Here is a 25016-nt window from a genome sequence, read left to right as displayed (position 1 = left end):
GATGCTTAGAATTCCATAAAAAAATGTATCCCTTTCTATTTTACCACTACAATCTGTTCGACGGACAAAACTGGAAAAAAACAACTTGTGTAGAAAGTAAACATCCGCACCTCGATGGTGCATAATGAAAAAGTGTGGACATTTATTTAACTTCTGACTATTTCTGGTCTAGCGAACGATGACAAATGAGCTCGCTGCCCAGACTTGAAAAGGTGCCCGTGTAACAGTTTTGCTTCCATCCCACTCCTCGCCCCTTCCTGGGCTCGAATCAGGGACCCTATGCACACATAGACAACAGCCACCCTCGAAGCATCCTTACCCATCGCTCCATAAAAGCCGCAGCAACAACTATTTCAAGGTCTCAGAGCGATTGACATCACCGATTAAAACGCTATTAGCGTGCCATTTCACACCAGTTACACCCTTGAAAACAATCAAAACATACACATTGAGAGTTATTTGGCGAAATAGACAGACATGCCTATATTTCCCCCATAGGAAACAATGGGAAGACCGCAGAGTTCCAATATTATTTTCGTTGTTCACATTTTGTTGTTTACATTTTGACTATAAAACATAGTGAGCAGGTCTCATTGCCAATAATAGCGAAGTAGGCATTGTGAAGTTGAACAATAAACTGGGAATAGAATGTTCGGAAGGCGAGTTGGTGCTCAGTAGAATTGATAGGAGCTTATCTATGTATAATCAATTTACCCCTACCTACATGTACATATTACCTCAATTACCTTGACTAACCTGTAGCACCGCACATTGACTAAGTACCGGTACCCCTTGTATATAGCCTCTTTATTGTTATTTTATTGTTGCTCTTTTATTTTTTACTTTGTTTTATTTAGTAAATATTTTTCTTAACTTTTATTTTTCTTAAAAATGCATTGTTGTTAAGGGCTTATAAGTACGCATTGCACGGTAAAGTCGACACCTGTTGTATTCGGTGCATGTGACAAATACAATTTGATTTGATATGCACATCTTACAGAGTGTGGATTTAATGTTTTTTTCTTGTTTTCACAAAACTGATTATTACTATTGTGTGTGTTACTAGCAAGGATTTGTGTGTGGTGTGTGATTCTTTACATATCAATTTTCTGTTGGTGGCTCACACTTTGATAGTACTCTACATGCATATCGATTGTGGCTTCAACAGTACTATTTTGCCTGTGTCTCTGCAGAGAATATACTCTACATGTATATACAGAGAGTGGCTTTAACATCATATTTATTTGCCTGTGTCTCCACAGAAAGCCGTGAGACTTACCAGAGAAAGGTGCTGTCCATCTTCAGCATTGCCTCAGGGATCTGTTTTCTCGGAGTGGCATGCATGGCTCTCTATCGCAGCAACAAGTGAGTGAGGGTCACACTGAGTAGCTAAGTATGCCTCCAAACAACGAATGGAAAATTGTATCATCATGGGATATTAGCATAGTAAACTACAGGTGCAGCCCTGATGTAAGAGGATATACTGAGCTTATGTTTATATAATGGCGAAGAGTGTTGGTCTCCAGCCATGGCTCATTGATGCCATACTTAGAAATATGACAAAAGACAACATTCTTGTTTCAAAATGTATGTCTAATCGAAATAATGTACACATCCTCAACAGTAACCGTAGGTAAAGGCTAATGCAAAATAATATACTTTGTCTGCAGTTTGTTGATTTTTTAAAACATGGAATCATGGTTTGTTAACTGCACAAGTTACAGTTGGAAACCTAAAAAAGTGACCAGAGGAGGGAGACGTGTGGGCCCAATAGATAAAGTGGTCACGGACAGCAGACGGAACATACATACGCCCAACGGGACACTGGAGGGGAGGGGGCTCTGTACGCAATGCCTGCTTAATGTCCGCATCCAGTTCCCACACGACCGGCGCTACCAGGCATGAGGCCGGGAGTATGGGAGTTTGATCCATGAGCCACTCCTCTGTGTCATACAGCCGGGACAGTAGGTCTGCCTTCTTATTCTAGGAACCTGGTCTGTAGGATAGGGTAAACACAAAACGGGTAAAGAACATGGCCCACCTTGCCTGATGAGGATTCAATCTCCTAGCTGCCCGAATGTACTCCAGGTTGCGGTGGTCAGTCCAGATGAGGAAAGGGTGTTTTGCCCCCTCAAGCCAATGTCTCCACGCCTTCAACGCTTTAACCACAGCCAACAAACTCCCGGTCCCCCACATCATAGTTACGCTCCGCTGGGCTGAGCACAGGGGTGGAGTTTCGGTGGCGTGCCCGAGCGCTGTGAGAGCATGGCTTCTATTCCAACCTCGGATGCGTCCACCTCCATTATGAATGCCAAAGAGGGATCTGGATGGGCCAGCACAGGAGCCGAAGTAAACAGAGCTCTTAGCTGCCCAAAAGCCCTGTCCGCCTCAGCCGACCACAGCAACCTTACAGGACCCCCCTTCAGCAGTGAGGTAATGGGTGCAGCAACCTGGCCAAAACCCCGGGTAAATCTCCGGTAGTAATTGGCAAACCCTAAAAATCACTGTACCTCCTTTACCGTGGTGGGAGTCGGCCAATTACGAACAGCTGCAATGCGGTCACTCTCCATCTCCACTGCTGATGTGGAAATGCAATACCCTAGGAAGGAGACGGCCTGCTGAAAGAACAGACATTTCTCAGCCTTGACATACAGGTCATGCTCCAACAGTCATCCAAGTACCTTGCGCACCAAGGACACATGCTCAACGCGTGTAGCGGAGTAAATCAGAATGTCATCGATATACACCCCTAAACCCAAAATCTTGTCTGCAAAGGATTGGAAAACTGATGGAGCATTCATCAACCCGTACGGCATGACGAGGTACTCATAATGCCCTGTGATGGTACTGAACGATGTCTCCCTCCCTGATACGCACCAGGTTATACGTACTCCTGAGATCCAGTTTCATGAAGAAGTGCGCCACATGCATTGACTCAATTGCCGTGGTGATATGAGGTAGCGGGTAACTCTACCTCACCGTTATTTGATTGAGACCTCCACAGTCAATGCACGGGCGTAAACCTCCATCCTTCTTCTTCACATAAAAGAAACTCGAGGAGGCGGGTGAAGTAGAGGGCCGAATGTACCCCTGACGCAGGGATTCAGAGACATATGTATCCATAGCCACCATCTCCGTTTGCGACAGGGGATACACGTGATTCCTGGGAAGTGCAGCGTCTGCCAGGAGATTTATCGCACAATCCCCCCGTCGATGAGGTGGTAATTGAGTGGCCTTCTTTTTACAGAGAGAGACAAAACGGCATATTCTGGGAGGATGTGCACGGTGGAGACCTGGTCTGGACTTTCCACCGTGGTAGCACCAACGGAAACCACTACACACCTCTCTGAACACTCTCGTGACCACCCCGTGAGAGTCCTCTGTTGCCAGGAAATAGTGGAGTTATGCAGAGCCAACCAGGGAAGGCCTAGTACCACAGGAAACTGAGGAGAGTCAATGAGGAAGAGACTGATTCTCTCCTCATGATCCCCCTGCATAACCATGGCCAAGGAGATGATGGCCTCCCTGATTAGCCCGGACCCTAATGGTCGACTATCAAGAGTGTGTACCGGGAAGGGTCTAACTATAGGAAAAATGGGGATCCCTAACCTAATGGCTAATGCTCTGTCGATAAAATTCCCAGCTGCGCCTGAATCGACGAGCGCCTTATACTGGGAATGTGGGGAAAACTGAGGGTAACAAACAGGCACAAACAGTTGATCAACAGAGGACTCTGGATGAGTGTGGTGCAAACCCAGAGTTGCCTCAACTCCCAGAGGAACCAACACGGCACCGACCGGCAGTTTGTCCTCTGCGCCCACAGATGGCTCACTTGATGGCTCCTCCTCCAGTCTCCCTAAGAGCAGCCCATCCTAACTCCATGGGCACCGGAGCGGGGGTCATGGACGATGGAACTGACAGAGCCCCCTCTGGACGTCAGCGGGTGACCAGCATGTTATCCAACTGGAAGGACAAATCCACCATTGGTCAAAGGACAGCTCACGTTGGACCTCCTCTCGTAGGCTGCATCGATAGTGGTCAATGAGGGCCCTGTCGTTCCAGCCTGCTCCGGCGGCCAAGGTCCGGAATTCCTGGGCGAAGTCACCTGCCACGCTCCTCGTCACCTGCCTCAAATGGAAGAGCCTTTCCCCCACCGCTCTGCCCTCGGGTGGATGGTCGAAGCCTGCCCGGAAGCGACTGGTGAACTCCTCGAAGTGGTCTGACACCGTGTCTCCTTCTCTCCACACAGCGTTTGCCCACTCCAGCGCTCTCCCTGTGAGGCAGGAGACGAGGGCGGTTGGGTGCACAGTGGCCAGGTAGAGGTCCAGTTGTAACAAGAATCCCTGGCACTGTGCTGCAATTCCATCATACTCCCTGGGAAGGGAGAGACGCATCCCACTGGAATTCTCTCCGGATGGGACGGGTGGAGACAACCCCGGTTGTGCTGGTCGAGGCACTGGAGAGACTTCTTGTCTCTCCCAGTGGTCCATGGCACTAAGATGAAGTAAAATGGCCGAATGTTCCTGGACGCGCTCCTCGACTCCTCTAACCTTGCTACCTGCTCCTGCTGACTACATTAGAAGTGTGTAAATCTGCCAAGGGGTGTACTAGAGGCAAACTCAGGTGCAGGAGAGCAGAGGAATGTTAAGTGGTGCACTTTTATTTTTGTTCCAAAAACGAGAGCACTACATAAATCAAACGCGCTCAAAACATGGAACATAACAAAAGTAAAGCGCATAATAAAACCACACAATAGCATGAAACAATTACACACAAATACATGATGGGAAACAGAGGGTTAAATACAAGTAGATTGATTGGGGAAATCAAAACCAGATGTGTATGGAACAAGACAAAACAAATAGACATGAAAAATGGAGCGGCGATGGCTAGAAAGCCGGTGACGTCGATCACTGAACGCTGACCGAACAAGGAGAGGAGCCGACTTCGGCGGAAGTTGTGACAGTCTTCGCATATCCAGCAACATGTTACCACAGAGTTTCTGAACCCAGAGCCATTTGCAAAGCAGTCCAGGATGGGGTTTGAGAGGCGAAAAATTATTCCTTAGTTGTTTTAATTTTCTCAAAATCTTTTGGCACAACCTAGACTCGAGCCAATGTCTTAAATAACTGACACATTTTAATTTTGATCAAAAACAACTTTATATCAAAGGAGTGCTTTTGATTTGACGGCACGAGATGGCGTTTCTGCGCATGAGCTTAGCTAACCAACGTTGCGATGGCATGGCCTACAAGTGTGATCGGGGATTTCTATTGGCGAAGCAGCTTTTGCCCATCTTCATATTGTACTGTCTTTGGTGTTACTGCCTAGCTAGAGATTTCCTCTCCGGGTAATCAAAAGCTGCATTGCTGGAATTTGCATAAGGCTGCACCGCTTTATAGCCAGTGACATGAACATAACAGTAGTCTGCACCACTCAGTCATGTTGTCAACAAGGCAGCATAGTGCATAGTACAGTCGTGGCCAAAAGTTTTGAGAATTGCACAAATATTAATTTTCACAAAGTCTGCTGCCTCAGTGTCTTTAGATATTTTTGTCAGATGGTACTATGGAATACTGAAGTGTATTTATAAGTGTTTCATAAGTGTCAAAGGCTATTATTGACAATTACATGAAGTTGATGCAAAGAGTCAATATTTGCAGTGTTGACCCTTCTTTTTCAAGACCTCTGCAATCTGCCCTGGCATGCTGTCAACTAACTTCTTGGCCACATCCTGACTGACGGCAGCCCATTCTTGCATAATCAATGCTTGGAGTTTGTCAGAATTTGTGGGTTTTTGTTTGTCCACCCGCCTCTTGAGGATTGACCACAAGTTCTCAATGGGATTAAGGTCTGGGGAGATTCCTGGCCATGGACCCAAAATATCGATGTTTTGTTCTCTGAGACACTAAGTTATCACTTTTGCCTTATGGGAAGGTGCTCCATCATGCTGGAAAAGGCATTGTTCGTCACCAAACTGTTCCTGTATGGTTGGGAGAAGTTTCTCTCAGAGGATGTGTTGGTACCATTCTTTATTCATGGCTGTGTTCTTAGGAAAATTTGTGAGTGAGCCCACTCCCTTGGCTGAGAAGCAACCCCACACATGAAAGGTCTCAGGATGCGTTACTGTTGGCATGACACAGGACTGATCGTAGCGCTCACCTTGTCTTCCCCGGACAAGCTTTTTTCCGAATGCCCCAAACATTCGGAAAGGGGATTAATCAGAGAAAATGACATTACCCCAGTCCTCAGCAGTCCAATCCCTGTACCGTTTGCAGAATATCAGTCTGTCCCTGATGTTTTTCCTGAAGAGAAGTGGCTTCTTTGCTGCCCTTCTTGACACCAGGCCATCCTCCAAAAGTCTTCGCCTCACTGTGCGTGCAGATGCACTCACACCTGCCTGCTGCCATTCCTGGGCAAGCTCTGTACTGGTGATGCCTCGATCCCGCAGCTGAATCAACTTTAGGAGATGGTCCTGGTGCTTGCTGGACTTTCTTGGGCACCCTGAAGCCTTCTTCACAACAATTGAACCGCTCTCCTTGAAGTTCTTGATGATCCGATAAATGGTTGATTTAGGTGAAATCTTACTGGCAGCAATATCCTTAAGCCTGTGAAGCTCTTTTTGTGCAAAGCAATGATGACGGCACGTGTCTCCTTGCAGGTAACCATGGTTGACAGATGAAGAACAATGATTCCATGCTCCACCCTCCTTTTGAAGCTTCCAGTCTGTTATTCGAACTCAATCAGCATGACAGAGTGATCTCCAGCCTTGTCCTCGTCAACACTCACACCTGTGTTAACGAGAGAATCACTGACATGATGTCAGCTGGTCGTTTTGTAGCAGGGCTTAAATGCAGTGGAACTGTTTTTTGGGGATTCAGTTCATATGCATGGCAAAGAGTGACTTTGCAATTAATTGCAATTCATCTGATCACTCTTCATAACATTCTGGAGTATATGCAAATTGCCATCATACAAATTGAGGCAGCAGACTTTGTGAAAATTAATATCTGTGTCATTCTCAAAACTTTTGGCCACGATTACAGAAACATAAATCCCTTTTCCATAAAATATATGTTTGAATTTTCAAACGAGTTTAATTGGGAAGGCAGGTTAAGCCTTTTTATCAAACGCAATCACTTTTGCATTTGAAAACACAGAATCCTACCCATTGCTCGCCCTGGGCTTTGAATGAGGCACCTGGCTCACGCCCTCGAGCCTGCCCAATTCCAAATCCAATCCCTTTTTCAATGTAATATTTCAAAGTTAAAATTGCATGTATTTAAGTATTTATTGTTGTAGTAGGGACAGTAATATTTAAAATGTTTAATGAGACTTTGTTCGTATTTAAAAGTGTGTATGAAGGTGTCTAGAATACAGTGCCTTGCGAAAGTATTCACCCCCCTTTTTTCAAATTTTGTTGCGTTACAACCTGTAATTTAAATAGATTTTTATTTGGAAAAAAAATCTTACAAAAAACTCACTCCCTTTCCTATGAGGCCCCTAAATAAAATCTGGTGCAACCAATTACCTTCAGAAGTCATATAATTAGTTAGATTACACATAGGTGGACTTTATTTAAGTGTCACATGATCTGTCACATGATCTCGGTATATGTACACCTGTTCTGAAAGGCCCCAGAGTCTCCAACACCACTAAGCAAGGGGTACCACCAAGCAAGCGGCACCATGAAGACCAAAAATATGCTAAACTCTGAACATCCCAATGAGCACCATTAAATCCATTATTAAAAAATTGAAAGAATATGGCACCAGAACAAACTTGCCAAGAGAGGACCGCCCACCAAAACTAATGGACCAGGCAAGGAGGACATTAACCTGTTGAGTGTAGGGGGCAGTATTTTGATTGGATGAAAAAAATACCCAATTGAAACTGCCTATTTCTCAGGTCCAGAATCTAAAATATGCATATAATTGTCAGATTAGGATAGAAACCACTCTAAAGTTTCCAAAACTGTCAAAATATAGTCTGTGAGTATAACAGAACTGATATTGCAGGTGAAAACCAGAGGAAAATCCAACCCGAAAGTGCTGTTTTTCCAGAGAGCTCTCTGTTCCATTGCCTGCCTGCGCTCCATTTAAAGGGATATCTACCAGATTCCTTTTCTTATGGCTTCCACATGTTGTGAACAGTCTTTAGACATAGTTTCAGGCTTTTATTTTGAAAAATGAGCGAGAAAGATCACATCGCGTCATTGGATGGCTGGGTGCCAGCAGTGTTTTGCATGCGCAACAGCTTGGAGCAGACATTTTCTCTCTCTCTCCTATTGAAGAAGCAACAGTCCGGTTGAAATATTATAAATTATATATTGTAAAAACAACCTGAGGATTGATTATAAAAAACGCTTGACATGTTCCTACTAACTTTACGGATACTATTTGGAATTTTCGTCTGCCCGGTCGTGACCGCTCGAGCCTGTGGATTTCTGAACATAATGTGCCAGCCAAATGGAGGTATTTTGGATATAAAAATCATCTTTATGGAACAAAATGAACATTTATTGTGTAACTGGGAGTCTTGTGAGTGCAAACATCCGAAGATCATCAAAGGTAAGCGATTCATTTTATTGCTTTTCTGACTTTCGTGACCAATCTACTTGACTGCTAGCTGTTTGTAATGTTGTGTCTGCTGAGAGAGATGTCCTTACATAATTACTTGGTATGGTTTCGCCAAAAAGCTTTTTTGAAATCTGACACGCCAGGTGGATTAACAACAAGCTAAACTGTGTTTTGCTATATTGCACTTGTTATTTCATGAACATTTAATATTTTTAGTAATTTAATTTGAATTTGGCGCTCTGCAATTCAGCGGATGTTGACAAAAATGATCCCGCTAACGGGATGGGTGCATCAAGAAGTTAATCAGAGAAGCAACAAAAATACCAAAGTTAACCCTGAAGGAGCTGCAAAGCTCCACCACGGAGATTGGAGTATCTGTCTATAAGACCACTTTAAGCCGTACACTCCACGGAGGTTCACCTTCCAGCAGGACAATGACCCTAAGCATACTGCTAAAGCAACACTTGAGTGGTTTAAGGGGACACTTTTAAATGTATTGGAATGGCCTAGTCAAAGCCCCGACCTCAATCCAATTGAGAATCTGTGGTATGACTTAAAGATTGCTCTACACCAGCGGAACCCATCCAACTTGAAGGAGCTGAAGCAGTTTTGCCTTGAGGAATGGTCAAAAATACCAGTGGCTAGATGTGCCAAGCTTAGACATACCCCAAGAGACTGGCAGCTGTAATTGCTGCAAAAGGTGGCTCTACAAAGTCTTGACTTTGGGGGGCTGAATAGTTATGCACACTCAAGTTTTCAGTTTTGTTGTCTAATTTGTTGTTTCTTTCACAATAAAATAATATTTTGCATCTTCAAAGTGGTAGGCATGTTGTGTAAATCAAATGATTCAAACCCCCGGAATATCCTTTTTTATTCCAGATTGTAAGGCAACCAAATAAGAAAAATGCCAATTGGGGTGAATTCTTTCGCAAGCCACTGTAGCTATGTGGTTGTGGTTAGAAGTTGTGTGGTTGTTTTCAGTAGTTGTGTGGTTGTGGTCAGTCGTTGTGTGGTTATGGTCAGAAGTTTGGTGGCTGTGTTCACTATTTATAGTTATGTCGTTGTTGTCAGTAGTTTTGTGGTTTTGTTCATCTACATGTGGTCAGAAATTGGGTGGTTGTGATCAGCAGTTGCATGGTCAGTAGTTTTGTTTTCAGAATATGTCTTTGTGTTCAGTAGTTATGTGGTTGTGGTCAATAAATGTTGTCAGCAATTCCAGGTTGAAATGCAACAAAATAGGAAAAATGCCAAGAGGGGTGAATACCTTCACAACCCACTGTATAAAAATGTAGCCATTAATAAATGCATTTTACATCTTCCATAACCTTCTAAACAATGGTGTAGGAGTATAAAGATGGTGACACAGTGCCTTAGAAATAGTGCACCCTCTTAGTAATTTAGTGTTTATATACATCATCTGTAGTTGCCAACAATCAAATGTATCTTGTCTCCTTCCATAAAAAAATTACTGATTTCGGGTTGTTTTGTTGCTCTAAGTTACAATCTGAATCTGCCATTATACTATACTGAACAAAAATGCAATATGCAACAATTTCAAATATTTTACTGAGTTACAGTTCATAGAAGAAAATCAGTCAATTGAAATAAATTCATTAGGCCATAATTCATGGATTTCACATGACTAGCAGGGGTGCAGCCATGGGTGGGACTGGGAGGGCATAGGCCCACCCACTGGGGAGCCAGGCCCAACCAATCAGAATAATTTCCTCCCCCAAAAATGCCATTATTCAGACAGAAATACTTCCCAGCATGCCCCCCCCCCCCTCCTCTGACGATTCCGCATGTGAAGAAGCCGGATGTGGAGGTCCTGGGCTGTAGTGGTTACACGTGGTTCTGAGGTTGGTGCACCTGTGTAATGATCATGCTGTTTAATAATCAGCTTCTTGAAATGCCACACCTGTCAGGTGGATTAATTATATTGGCAAAGGAGATATGCTCACTGACAGGGATGTTAACTAATTTGTGAACAAAAGTTGAGAGAAATCAGCTTTTGGTGCGTATGGAAAACTTCTGGGATTTTTTTTTTTCAGGGACCAACACTTTACAAGTTGAGTTTATATTTTTGTTCAGTTTAGTTCAATATTGTAATGACGGTGACAAATAAACGCAGTTCTCGTATGAATACACTCATACTGTAATTGCACAATATGTATTGTACGTACATGCACAACACAGCCGTCCTTGCTGCAGCACACTTTCAAAAGTCTTTATACGATCTTGTCCTCTATGAAGATGAAGAATGTTGAGGTTGGTCCATGCAATCCAATGGTGTGGGAACAACCCACACAGTGTTATCATAATAGAGATACAATATTATAAAAATTGTGCTCTATTTAATTCAGTAGTTCTCACTTTGTAAGAAACAGCTCCTTTAGGCCTGGAAATATGATATTGTCCTTTTGTTGCCTTTGCACAATCAAAAGCTTTGCCATTTTCCCTTGGTGTCTTGCTTTTGACAAACACTTCACTTAACACCAGAACCACTAAAGCAGTCATTTTGTCGATTTAACAAGACTATATTACATACTGTTGGTATTTTAATCTTACATTTTCCAACAGACCTGGAGTTATAACTAGTTTTAGCAGGGCATGTCATTTTTTGGAATGGTTTTCCCCTGTTGCCTTCCTTTTCCGAATAGGGTCGGGTCCAGTACTTCTTCTGACAGTTCAAAGTTCAGTGTCCAGCTAATAATCACCCTGATAATTGCCTTGAAACTTAACTATACCAAAACTATTTTCACACATATAACAACAGATTAAATAAATTAAGTAAAGTATGATGGTGAGTTGATGAGTGAGGGGAAGCGAATGATGCATAATTATGTAATCACCAATTGTGAATTAAGAACAGGGAGAGCCATTATATAGTTATTGATCCATTATAATTATAATCTTAAAATGGTATGTATCCTTTACAGCAGCAGTCCACCGAATCAAAGATGTCTTATCAGTCTACTGTTTCAGTCTACAAAGGTGCTGAAGAATGACAAGTCAGAATTATGCACTACATCCAAACGAAGGTACACTATATATACAAAAGCATTTGGACACCCCTTCAAATGAAGGGATTCAGCTATTTCAGCCACATCCGTTGCTGACAGGTGTATGAAATCGAGCACACAGCCATACAATCTCCATAGACAAACATTGGCAGTAGAATGGCCCATACTGAGGAGCTCAGTGACTTTCAACTTGGCACCGTAATAGGATGCCACCTTTCCATGAAGTCAGTTTGTCAAATACCTCCCCTGCTAGAACTTCTCCACTCAACTGTAAGTGCTGTTATTGTGAAGTGGAAACATCTAGGAGCAACAATGGCTCAGCCGCGAAGTGGTAAGCCACACAAGCTCACAAATTGGACCACCGAGTGCTGAAAGATCGTCTGTCCTTGGTTGCAACTCTCAATACCGAGTTCCAAACTTCCTCTGGAAGCAACATCAATACAAGAACTGTTCGTCGGGAGCTTCATGAAATGGGTTTCCATGGCGGAGCAGCCACACACAGGCCTACTAAGATCACCACGCGCAATGCCAAGTGTCAGCTAGAGTGGTGTAAAGCTAGCTACTATTGGACTCTGGAGTGGAAACGTGTTCTCTGGAGTAATGAATCACGCTTCAACATCTGGCAGTCAGATGGGCGAATCTGGGATTGGCGGATGCCGGGAGAACGCTACCTGCCCCAATGCATATTGCCAACTGTACAGTTTGGTGGAGGAGGAATAATGGTCTGGGGCTGTTATTCATGGTTCAGGCTAGGCCCCTGAAGGGAAATCTTAATTCTACAGCATGCAATGACATTCTAGAACATTCTGTGCTTCCAACTTTGAAGCAACGGTTTGGGGAAAGCTCTTCCTGTTTCAGCATGACAATATCCCCATGCACAAAGCGATGTCCATGCAGAAATGGTTTGTCGAGATCGGTGTGGAAGAACTTGACTGGCCTGCACAGAGGCCTGACCTCAACCACATCGAACACCTTGGGATGAATTGGAACGCCGACTGTGAGCCAGGCCTAATCACCCAACATCAGTGCTGGACCTTACTAACACTCTTGTGGCTGAATGGAAGTATTTCCCCGCAGCAATGTTCAAACACCTAGTTGAAATACTTTCCAGAAGCGTGGAGGCTGGTATAACAGCAAGGGGGGAACCAACTCCATGGTATGTTAATGCCCATGATTTTGGAATGAGATGTTTGACAAGCAAGTGTCTACATATTTTTGACCATATAGTGTATGTCAAAGTGTGTCAAGCAAGTGAAAGGTACGAAATTGTGTCAACTTTAGGACAAAGGGATAACAGCTAAGTGAAATCCAACTGATGCCATTGTATGAAGATGCATAAAAAGATTGGGGAATTTTTTATTCTATTTTCTCAAAATAAAAATAAGCTGTTATCATGTTCCAATGCATATCCTTTAATTTCCATAGTTTTAACAAAGGCACTCCACGAATAAAATGTATTGAACCTGAATTTAGGGGGTGGTTTTTGGTTAGATTTTTTTACATTTAGCTTCCAGTAACAAACTAAAGATGCTATTTTGTTATTTGAAGTATAATAAAAATTGTATTCTAATGTTACCCAAGGCCTTCATAAGCACAACCACATGATTATTTTGAGATAGCATATATTAAATGTATGAATTGCACTATTAGAGTGTTTCAGTCAGAATGACTGCTCATTCGCTTGAAGGGGGGTCCATCGAAGCCCAGCGGTTCTAGTGTTAATATACTGAAAGACTTGTGAGAAGATCGGCTCCATATAAGGTGTCTTATAATCTATAGTATCATCATATTGGTGTAGAGTGAAGTTCCCCCTAGACCACAGATGTCAAATTCCTTCCACAGAAGGCCAAGTGTCTGCGGGTTTTCACTCCTCCCTTGTCCTTGATTGATGAATTAAGGTCCCCAATTAGTATGGAACTTTCCACACCTGGTGGTCTCGGGCTTAATTTAAAGGTGAAAATAGACCTTAGGTCCTCTACGGAATGAGTTTGACACCCCTTGCCTAGATGCTGATCTTGGGGCAGTTTTGCATTTTCCCCAATAATGGTTAGGAATGGGGAGGGGAAGCCGATCCTAGATCTGTACCTAGGGGAAACCTCACCACAGAGCAAGTTATTATCAGCCAATTTAAATTCATTGAAATATTGCCATATTGGAAGACAAAATATTATGTCTTATAATATATGCATGCCCATAACAAGTTGAATGCGTTATACCTTTTGTTATATACCCAATGTTATAACATTTTCTTCTGAGCATATAGAGCTGACAAACTCCATCATAAGTGAATGAGGGTGATGCCTACTCCACGAGCAGTACAATACAGTGGATCAATGTACAAGATCCAGGTACACAAAGCTCTAACCCAGAGCGTACTTTACAGTATGATCTGAGGATCATGAAATCTGAAGGTGGGGCTTTGTATTAAACTCAGTATGGCTTCTCTTGCCCTCTGCAGGAGACACAAGGAAAAGCTCCGGGCACACTTCTTGGAGAGCCGGAATCTGAGGGTGTGCAGTATCAATGCCTCTGGGTTCATGTCTAAATCCAGCCCAAGGCCTCAGTGTGGCTGGCAGCTTCAAAAGGTGAGACAAGGAACCAGCATTTTATTCAATTATTAATGGGACTTGAGATAATTGAATATCTCTTGAGATAATTGAATATGTTGTATTATTATTTGGAACACTACTCCTCTTACACCGTTAAAGCTAGAAATGTAATTCATAACTTTAAAACATGCAGACCAGGGAACTTGTATAAAACATTTATACTATTCAAACTATTCCATTTTTTGTCCGTCTTTAAAAACCTCATCCACTAATGGGATTAATTAAAAATAATTCTGAAGGTCCCATTGTGACATCATGACTTCCAACATTCTATTCACTGTAAAACGTCTGACATTACTTTTGACACAAATCAGCTACATTGACCGCTTTCCCAGCAATTTAGACAAAAACTTAGAGCAGTTTCCCAACTGGCGGCATGCGGGCCGAACTTTTGTTGCATAGGTCGTTTTATTTGGCCCACCAAGTTTCCTGGGGGGAAAAAAATCAATTTTTTGGTGTGCTTTTTCATTATTTGACTTAAAAGACTGTAAAAATACCAGGAAATCAGCTCCAAGTGATTTTAATTGATTAAATCTGTTCTCAAGTATTCCCACGCATACTACAGAGACAAATTAATCGAGTTGATGATCCCTGACAGAGGTGATGACATCTTGAATTACTTCTCTACTTTTCAAATCTAAAATCAGAACAGAAATACCTCCAACCAATCAAACGACGTAGCTATTTTAGTAACCTCATCAATAAAATATCTGTCATCTTTTACAAACAACTGACATTTTTAACACTTGAAAAAACTATGAAATCTTAGTCTACTTCACTGCTCAAACCGTTTCTTCCCAGTCAGAGTTTTTTTCACTGTACCGTTTACACCTTCTGTGCATGTGACAAATAAACATACAGTGGGGAGAACAAGTATTTGATACCCTGCCTATTTTGCAGTTTTTCCTTCTTACAAAGCATGTAGAGGTCTGTAATTTTTTTATCATAGGTACACTTGTGAGGTAGGTAGTTTATCATAGGTACACTGTGAGAGACAGAATCTAAAACAAAAATCCAGAAAATCACATTGTATGATTTTTAAGCAATGCATTTGCATTTTACTGCATGACATAAGTATTTGATTACCTACCAACCAGTAAGCCCTCCTGATCTCGCCTCATTACCTGTATTAACTGCCCTGCTTGAACTCGTTACCTGTATAAAAGACACCTGTCCACACACTCAATCTAAAAGACTCCAACCTCTCCACAATGGCCAAGACCAGAGAGCTGTGTAAGGTCATCAAGTATAAAATTGTAGACCTGCACAAGGCTGGGATGGGCTACAGGACAATAGGCAAGCAGCTTGGGGAGAAGGCAGCAACTTTTAGTGCAATTATTAGAAAATGGAAGAAGTTCAAGATGACGGTCAATCACCCTCGGTCATACAATGTGATTTTCTGGATTTTTGTTATAGATTCCGTCTCTCACAGTTGAAGTTTACCTATGATAAACAATTACAGACCTCTACATGCTTTGTAAGTAGGAAAACCTGCAATATCGGCAGTGTATCAAATACTTGTTCTCCTCACTGTACATGTTATTTGATACAATGTGTGTTTACTGGAGTGGATAATGTGAAGAATTAGGATAAAGGCCAAGGACCAGAGTGTTCATTTTTTACTACTACTTACTTTGCTACTACTTTCACCACTTTTAGTCTTGAAATATTTGCTTGTTAACTACACTGTGAATCCTGGAATAGATGGGTGGGGCAAAGGCTTAGGAGGGTGTGACCGATGCTAAATGTATAAGAATCGACACTGGAGAGAGGAAGCAGGTACAGGGAGGGAACATTGAATTAAACACGGGCATGAAACAGAACAGGAACAGCATATGGACATGGGAAAAATAACGACATCAATGCTGACACAGGAAACAAAGTGAGGAGCTGTTAGATTAATTTAGTTTTTATGGGTTCATTAACCAATTCAATTTAACATTCTCTGTCCGTTTCTAAGAATTTGTAAGATCATTATTTGCATGAAATGGACAGAGACCAGTCAACTGAAATTAGCCAATAGCATTTATTCTCGAGAGCGCTGGTCATAATACAATGTACATTGGTTTATATACCACACATTTCATCATAGCGTCTTGAAGGCTCCTCCTTCTCTCCGACAAGGAAAAATCTACTTCTAAAGTCCATTCCAACCCACTAGCGCACGTACACGACACACTAAATCTGGATTAACTCCTGACGTCTCACCACAGTTTATTACCACTTAGCAGATAGTTCCAGTCCACCCCCAGATACGGAAAACCTGGAGAGGCTCTCGCTGTCTTATTTTATCGCCACAGAGTTATAGCTGAGTCGGTTCAAACATAGGTTAAGGACCCTCTTTGTTTTCGTTAGGCACACACATGTATTCCTCTCTTCTCCCCTCCAACCTAGTTGGAGCTGTTTTTATTATTTTTAATTACTCCTTGTTCATGCTACATAACCTCTAATCCCTAATGGTGAAGTTTCTGAGTAGAATTATTTAACCATTTATCTTAAACCTTGATAAAATATCTTAACAATCCACCCTTAATGACTAAATAATTCATACTGACATATCAAACACTATATGGAAACATGAATTTTTATACAAGAATATACCAAAACAATACATGTATTTACATTCAATTCCTCATCAATGACTGTTCTACTCCTATATCCAATTATAACTCTTCCGGTTTAGGATCTTCATCATAATCTTCATGAAATGAACAGCCTTTAACTTTTTATAACTAGGGGGCGCTATTTTAATTTTTGGATGAAAAACGTTCCCGTTTGTCACGAAAAGATGCTCGACTATGCATATAATTGACAGCTTTGGAAAGAAAACACTCTGACGTTTCCAAAACTGCAAAGATATTGTCTGTGAGTGCCACAGAACTAATGTTACAGAAAAAACCCAGATAAAAATCCAATCAGGAAGTGCTGCATTTTTTGAAACCGCCTCATGGCAATGACTCCTTATATGGCTGTGGAGGAGCTAGGAGTCAGCTTACATTTTCCACGTTTTCCCCAAGGTGTCTGCAGCATTGTGACGTATTTGTAGGCATATCATTGGAAGATTGACAATAAGAGACTACATCTACCAGGTGGTCGTTTGGTGTCCTCCGTCGCAATTATTGCGTAATCTCCAGCTGCAGTATTTTTCCGTTTGCCTCTGATGAGAAACCATCTGCCACAAATGATTTTTCATCTAATAGAATTGTGAAAAACACCTTGAGGATTAATTCTAAACAACGTTTGCCATGTGTCTGTCGATATTATGGAGCTAATTTGGAAAAAAGTTCGGCGTTGTAGTGACTGCATTTTCATTTTTTTTTCTTAGCCAAACGGAGCTATTTCTCTTACACAAATAATATTTTTGGAAAAAATGAACATTTGCTATCTGACTGAGAGTCTCGTCATTGAAAACATCCGAAGTTCTTCAAAGGTAAATTATTTTATTTGAATGCTTTTCTTGTTTTTGTGAAAATGTTGCCTGCTGAATGCTAGGCTTAATGCTATGCTAGGCTATCAATATTCTTACACAAATGCTTGTGTAGCATTGGTTGAAAAGCATATTTTGAAAATCTGAGATGACAGTGTTGTTAACAAAAGGCTAAGCTTGTGTTTCAATATATTTATTTCATTACATTTGCGATTTTCATGAATAGGAAACGTTGCGTTATGGTAATGAGCTTGAGGGTATGATTACACTCCCGGATACGGGTTTGGAGTCGCAAGAAGTTAATAAAACATTGAAAAAAGTCTCATCCAACATTGGCTCCTCATATTTGAAAGACACAGAGCCTTCTCCTAGGCCTGGAAGTCTGTATTCTTCATCCCACTAGTCAGAGCTCGGAATCTGTCCGTATCTCACCATCTATTCCGTCATCGATTTCTCCAGAGTCCTAGAAATGAGAACCTCTCTCACAACATCTTCACAAAACTAACACAGTCACACAGGTGAAGGTTGTGCAAAACACAGTGATCATGACATTTTTTCATTTCCCAGACACACTATCAAACCAATTTGTTAGAGCATTATCTACCCCAGAGTTATCTGCCAGGGCCCTGGTCACTGATCCATCTGAAGCTGTGTTATTGGGGATGAAATTACAACATTCTGCTCCGAACCTCATTCAACCCCCACCCTTTTTAGCTAGTAACATATCCAAGGCTATTCTACTCTGCCAAGCCATTAGGCTGGTCGCTTCAGTCTGCTCTGCCAATCCTTTTATTGTATCTCTGGTATAATTGATGAAGCGCTGTTGATTATAATAAATATAATTGATCCAGTCCACATTCTCATTGAGAGTGGACCACCAGAAAACACTTCACTCTAATCCTGCTAAGATCTGATTTCTTACTCTGAACTCGTCTGGCAACCCCCCCCCCCCCCCCCCCTCAATCTGATTATATAGTTAACATACTCTGTCCATTTCTAAGAATTTGTAAGGTCATTATTTGCATAAAATGGACAGAGACCAGTCAACCCAAAATTAGCCAATAATATTTATTCTCGAGAGCGCTGGTCATTATACAATGTACATTGGTTTATATACCACACATGTCGTCATAGCATCTTGAAGGCTCCTCCTTCTCTCCGACAAGGAAAAAGCAACTTCTAAAGTCCATTCCAACCCACTAGCGCACATACACGACACACTATATCTGGATTAACTCCTGACGTCTCACCACAGTTTATTACCACTTAGCAGATAGTTCCAGTCCCCCCCAGATACGGAAAACCTGGAGGGGCTCTCGCTGTCTTATATTATCGCCATAGAGTTATAGCTGAGTCGGTTCAAATATAGGTTAAGGACCATCTTTGTTTTCGTTAGGCACACACATGTATTCCTCTCCCCCCCCCCCATTTTTAATTAATCCTTGTTCATGCTACAAGACCTCTAATCCCTAATGGTTAAGGTTCTGAGTATAATTATTTAATCATTTATCTTAAACCTTGATAGAATATCTTAACAGGAGCAGACACATATAGAGTGGGTAATCAACAAAGTAATGGAGTCCAGGTAAGTCCAATAATTGCCACTTGTGCGTAATGATGGAGACAGTTGCGTAATGGTAGGCAGCCTGACACCCTCTGAGGCGTGGGAGCCCGGCGACCTGGCTGAGGCGTGGGAGCCCGGCGAGCCGGCTGAGGTGTGGGACCCCCATGTTCTGCATGAGGCATGAGAGCCATTCGAACCCGCTAAGGGGTGGGAGCCTGATGGGCCGGCTGAAGCATGATGTGGGGTGGGCATCTGCCGAGCCAACCGGGGCAAGAAGAGTTCTCGAGCAAGCTAAGGCATGGAAGCCCGACGAGCTAGCTGAGGCACCCCTAGTTCCATTGGCGACGGCACCCGGACCCGACGTCACCAAAACCAAAAACCTCCTGATGCTTCCTTTAGTGGTGTCAGCATTCTTTGAGGCTTGACGCTGGATGCGAGAAGCAAGTACAGGTGAAACACGGACATGAAACAGAACAGGAACAGCGTCTGGACAGGGGAAAAATAACAACATCAATGCTAGCACGAGAACAAAGTGAGGAGCAGACAGATATAGAGGGAGTAATCAACAAAGTAATGGAGTCCAGGTGAGTCCAATATTGCGCAGCTGCACATAATGATGGAGACAGGTGTGTGTAATGGTAGGCAGTCTGGCGCCTTCGAGCGCCAGCGAGGGCGAGAGAGAGCAGGCACGTGAGAATAAGTGTAGACAAAGAGGAACCTTCCAGTAAGTGTACCAAAACTTTCACGGTTGCAAGTTTATCAACTTTCAAAGCAGAATGACTTTCTCATTGTTCCTGAACTGCAGTGTATGATATATAATTTTCCAGCTTGGAGTCTCTACATTTTTCTAATGTAAAAAAACAATTTCAAATTTTGTTACATAGGACCGAATCCAGCTGGTGGGTCACATATGACCCCACTATGGAAAAGAGAGACTCACAATGGTGTACTCTATTTTGCTCCATGACTCCCTCAAACCCCCCGGCACTTGTCTGAAATCTGTACCGCTGATGTGACAATTTCTGTCCATTTGGGCTACAAACGAATGTGACCCCACTATGGAAAGGGGAGACTCTCTCGATGATGTTCTCTGTTTTGTTCTACTGAAGTCGGTACCTCCGATGTACTAACTTCTGTCTATTTTGGGCTACAAACTAATATAACCCCCACTATGGAAAGGGGAGACTCTCTCGATGGTGTTCTCTGTTTTGTTCTACGACCTCCACAAGTATCACGGGACTCATCTGAAGATAAACCGGTACTGGTTTAAAAAAGTAATGGAAGTAGAGATATAATTTTTTTGTATGGGCCTCAATCGTCCCAATCCACCACATCTACCTATGTCGGCCTTCCGCATCTGCAGTGAAAGTGGCAGAGCTAAAGCACTGTTTGTCAGACTAGAACACATCCTGAAAATCTTCTTCTCACGAAAACGTTTATAGCGTCCGAACGGTCTGGGCTCCATTCTGACTCCTGCATTTGTCGTCACACAGGACCACGTGCTGACACAGATCAATCTGAGGAGACTCCTTGTTGGCAGGATGAAAACCTTTACATCGATCATGATCCTTTGCTAGTTGCTAGTTACAGTGCCATTCAGGCCTATTCAGCAATATGGCTCGCTTAAAATTAATTATTTAAGGGTTTCCATAGGAATATGTGGATGACTATACTGGTTTTAAAACCTGTTTGTGATAGGGGGCAGCATTTTCAGTTTTGGATGAATAGCGTGCCCAGAGTTAACTGCCTCCTACTCAGTCCCAGATGCTAATGTATGCATATTATTAGTATTAGATCGACAACACTCTGAAGTTTCTAAAACTGTTTGAATGATGTCTGTGAATATAACAGAACTCATATGGCAGGTGAAAACCCGAGAAAAATCAAACCAGGAAGTGGGAAACTGAGGTTTGTAGTTTATCAAAGCTTGTCCGACCGAATACACAGTTTCTATGGGGTCAAGTTGCACTTCCTAAGGCTTCCACTAGATGTCAACCGGCTTTAGAAACTTGTTTCAGGCTTCTGCTATAAAGGAGGGGGGAATGGGAGCTGTTTGACATGTTTCTACGACCTGTAACGGAACTTTTCGAGTTTTTGTCTGTGCATTCTGATGAAGATCATCAAAGGTAAGTGGATATTTATAATGTTATTTCTGACCTCTGCTGACTACAACATAGCAGATATTTCTTTGGCTAGATTGGGCTTTGAGAGTCGTACTCAGATTATGCTTTTTCCGTCAAGTTTAAAAAAAATCTGACACAGCGGTTGCATTAAGGAGAAGTCTATCTTTAATTCTGTGAGTAACACTTGTATCTTTTATCAACGTGTATTATAAGTATTCCTGTGATTTGATGTGGCTACAACGTAGCCAGGCAGTCATCAGTGACAGGTAAGCCAAATGTGACAGGTAAGCCAAGTTTGACAGCTCTCATTGTGTGTCTCCCTCTTGCTCTTATGCCTAAGCACAGTCTCATAATTTGTTTCCTCTACAACTCAATAAAAATTCCCATTTTATATACACGGTTTTGTCCATTGACTTGTTTAAAACTTCTTTTGGCTCAAATCCCGTCAACGGATTCGATTTGACAACAGCCAGTGAAACTGCAGGGCGACAAATTCAAACAACAGAAATCTCATAATTAAAATTCCTCAAACATACAAGTTTTATACACCATTTTAAAGATACACTTCTTGTTAATTCAACCACTGTGTCTGATTTCAAAAAGGCTTTACGGCGAAAGCATACCTTGCGATTATGTTATGTCAGCGCCTCGTCACAAAAAACACAGCCATTTTCTAGCCAAAGAGAGGAGTCACAAAAAGCAGAAATAGAGATTAAATAAATCAATAACCTTTGATGATCTTCATCAGATGGCACTCACAGGACTTGATGTTACACAATACATGTATGTTTTGTTCGATAAAGTTCATATTTATATAAAAAAATCTCAGTTTACATTGGCGCGTTATGTTCGGTAATGTTTTGCCTCTAAGAAACATCTGTTGTGGTCAGTACTGCCATCTGGCAACCTACCTGGGTGCATACCTGGTTGACCAGGGTGGCTGTGATGGAACTCAACGATTATGGGCGTACTCTGGCTCCAGGTGGTGGGATTTGTCAGAGACCAGGCCGCAAAGAGTCGTCTCCAGGTCCTGATTGGCTCGCTCTGACTGGCCATTAGACTGGGGGTGAACCCGGAGGACAGACTGGCCGATGACCCAATGAACGTGCAGACTCAATGAGCTGCACCAAGAGCTGGGCCATCTCCTTGGCTGAGGGTAGCTTGTGGAAAGGAATCAATTGGGTGGCTTTAGAAAACCAAGTCACCACGGTAAGGATAACCGTGTTGCCATCAGATGGGGGAAGACAGTCATATATGTGACCAGGGACGGTGAGGGATCAGAAGTGGTTGAAGGAGGCCAGCAGTGCAGGCGACGACGAACGTGAAGACGTCAGGAACGAAGGTGAGCCACCAAAAACATTGTCTACAAAGGCAAGGGTTCGACGGGAACCAGGATGGCAGGCCAGTTGAGAGGAATGAGCCAATTCCAGAACCCAGGAACGGGAAGAGTCCAAGACAAACATCCAGTTAGCTGGGGCCCCCCCCCCCGGAATCCGGTTGGGGTTCCGGAGTAATTCCAGTTTCTTGTGATCTGTCCATAGTATGAATGGGTGTTCCGCCCTCTCTAACCAGTACCTCCACTCTTCCAACGCCATCTTCACCGGAAATATTTCCTATTTACCCACGTCGCAATTCCTTTCCGCAAGGTTGAGACGATGGGAGAGGAAAGCACAGGGATGCAGCTTTTGGTCTTGGGCCAAATGCTGGGACAGGACAGCACCCTCTCTGACGTCCAAGGCATCAACCTCCACCACAAACTGCCGGGATAGATCCGGGATGGATTAGGATGGCGCAATAGTGAATTGGTGCTTGAGGTTCAAGAATGCCTGGTCTGAAGCTGGAGACCACGTCCTTGGGAGAGGTGAGCCCTGATGGGGGAACCGGCGTTAGAAATTGGTGAACCCCAAGAAGCATTGCAGCTGCACTCTGGAGGTTGGTTGCGGCCAATCCACCACCACTCTCACCTTTTCAGGATTCATCGGTATGTTGCCTGTGTTGGTTCCGTTTTTCTTTGCTCCGTTTTATTTACTTAATAAATAAGGAAATCTCAAAATGTGCACTTATAAATCATAACAATTTTAATAAAAAAATACAGCTGTAGACAGAAGTCAAAGATCAAACCTCACACATACAACTGATGTCTCTCCTGAGTTCTGCAAAATAGGAAAAGTCCAAGTTGCTTTTATCATGCTTGTAGTCAACCCCCTGCAATATCACTACCTACATCATTACATTCTACTCATCAGACCAAGCCTACGCATCCACAGCTATACAAACATAGTTTCAGTGGTATCTAAAGGCTCAGCAGTAAATGTCCACTCTCCAAGTTGATTTATAGTGGTGTGTCTGACTAGTCTCTTATCTTTTTCACTCCACTGCAGGGTTCTGTGTTCATCTTTCAGGCACCTTTCTCACAGACCCCCTGTTTTGACTTCAATAATGCACACATCTCAGACCATTTCCTTTTATTAAGAGGCAGTGACTAGAAAAGATTGTGGAACAATATTAGAACCTTATAATGAACATATATATTGTTCATCTGTAGTCTAGGACCCTATAAATGTAGTGGGGGAGGGGTCTTACAATCCTTCCCCTTCTATTAATACAACATAAGCATCATCAATTATTGTAATACATCAAACATTTGGTGCAGCCCCTATCATGACACCAAGTTGACTCCATCACCTGCAGCTATGATGTACCCAAGGAAGGAGATGGTGGAGCGATGGAATTTGCATTTTTCCGCTTTGAATAACAGCTGATTCTCCAGGAGATGCTGGAAGACTTGAATGACTTTGAGGACATGTGAGCAGTATGGGAAAACATGAGGATGTCATCAAGATAGACGAATACGAACCGGTTCAACATGTCCTGGAGACATGTTTACCAGGGCCTGGAAGACAGCAGGAGCCTTGGCAAAGCATGGCAAAGTGGGCTCCAACCCAGGATATAACCAGTATCCCAGTTGATCAGCGGATTGTGCCTCTGGAGCCAGGTAAATCCCAAAACTACGGCTGCATGAGAGGGTTCGATGGGCAGGAACTGCATATTCACTGTGATTACCCTTAGCTCTCATGTTAATGGGACATGTAGTGTGGGTGTCTCTGCCAATAGAGCTTCCATCCAACACTCTGACGCACATGGGAATAGAGAGGGGTTGGGTGGGGATTCCCAGCTCCAAAACCAGGGTAACGTCCATAAAGCTCTCGTAAGCCCCAGAGTCTATGGGCACCTGGGGTAATTTGGACTGGTCACCACACGACAGGGTAGCATGGAGAGGGGTATGGGAAATGGAAGATGGGAACTCCCCGTACGGCCCACCAGCGTACTAGTACCTAATTGATGAACCAGGTTCTATAATTGACACGTAGATAAGAAATGTCCCGTAGCTCTACAATACAGACAGCTTTGGGTGTTAAGTCTGCATAAGCGCTCGGCAGGAGACAATCTAGCCCTGCCCAGTTGTATGGGCTCCGGGGGAGATGACTCGATTGCCTTCGATGACCTCCAAGAGAACTCAGGTGACATCAGATCCACTCGGAAATGTGGGCTTGGGAATATCAGTTGTTGTGTTCACTAGATGTGGTCAGAAGTTGTGTGGTTGTGATCAGTATTTGTGTGGTGGTGGTCAGACGTTGTGTGGTTGTGGTAAGTAGTTAAGGTCAGTAGATGAGTGGTCTATAGTTTTGTC

At 42.9% G+C, this 25016-nt stretch overlaps 1 protein-coding gene across 1 annotated transcript in view; it reads left to right on the top strand.

Moving 5' to 3' along the window:
* LOC110498826 (pro-neuregulin-3, membrane-bound isoform-like) overlaps positions 1-25016 on the top strand; it is a 323361-nt gene that overhangs the window by 243373 nt on the left and 54972 nt on the right. The window contains exons 5-6 of the mRNA XM_021575470.2: positions 1263-1365; positions 14061-14187. Coding sequence (XP_021431145.2) covers positions 1263-1365; positions 14061-14187 — 230 coding nt within the window. The remainder of the gene's footprint in view (positions 1-1262; positions 1366-14060; positions 14188-25016) is intronic.

The sequence above is a fragment of the Oncorhynchus mykiss genome, chromosome 20 (assembly GCF_013265735.2).
Source record: "Oncorhynchus mykiss isolate Arlee chromosome 20, USDA_OmykA_1.1, whole genome shotgun sequence".
NCBI lineage: Eukaryota > Metazoa > Chordata > Actinopteri > Salmoniformes > Salmonidae > Oncorhynchus > Oncorhynchus mykiss.
Note: the sequence above shows the minus strand (reverse complement) of the source record. Positions and strands in the feature narration are given on the sequence as shown.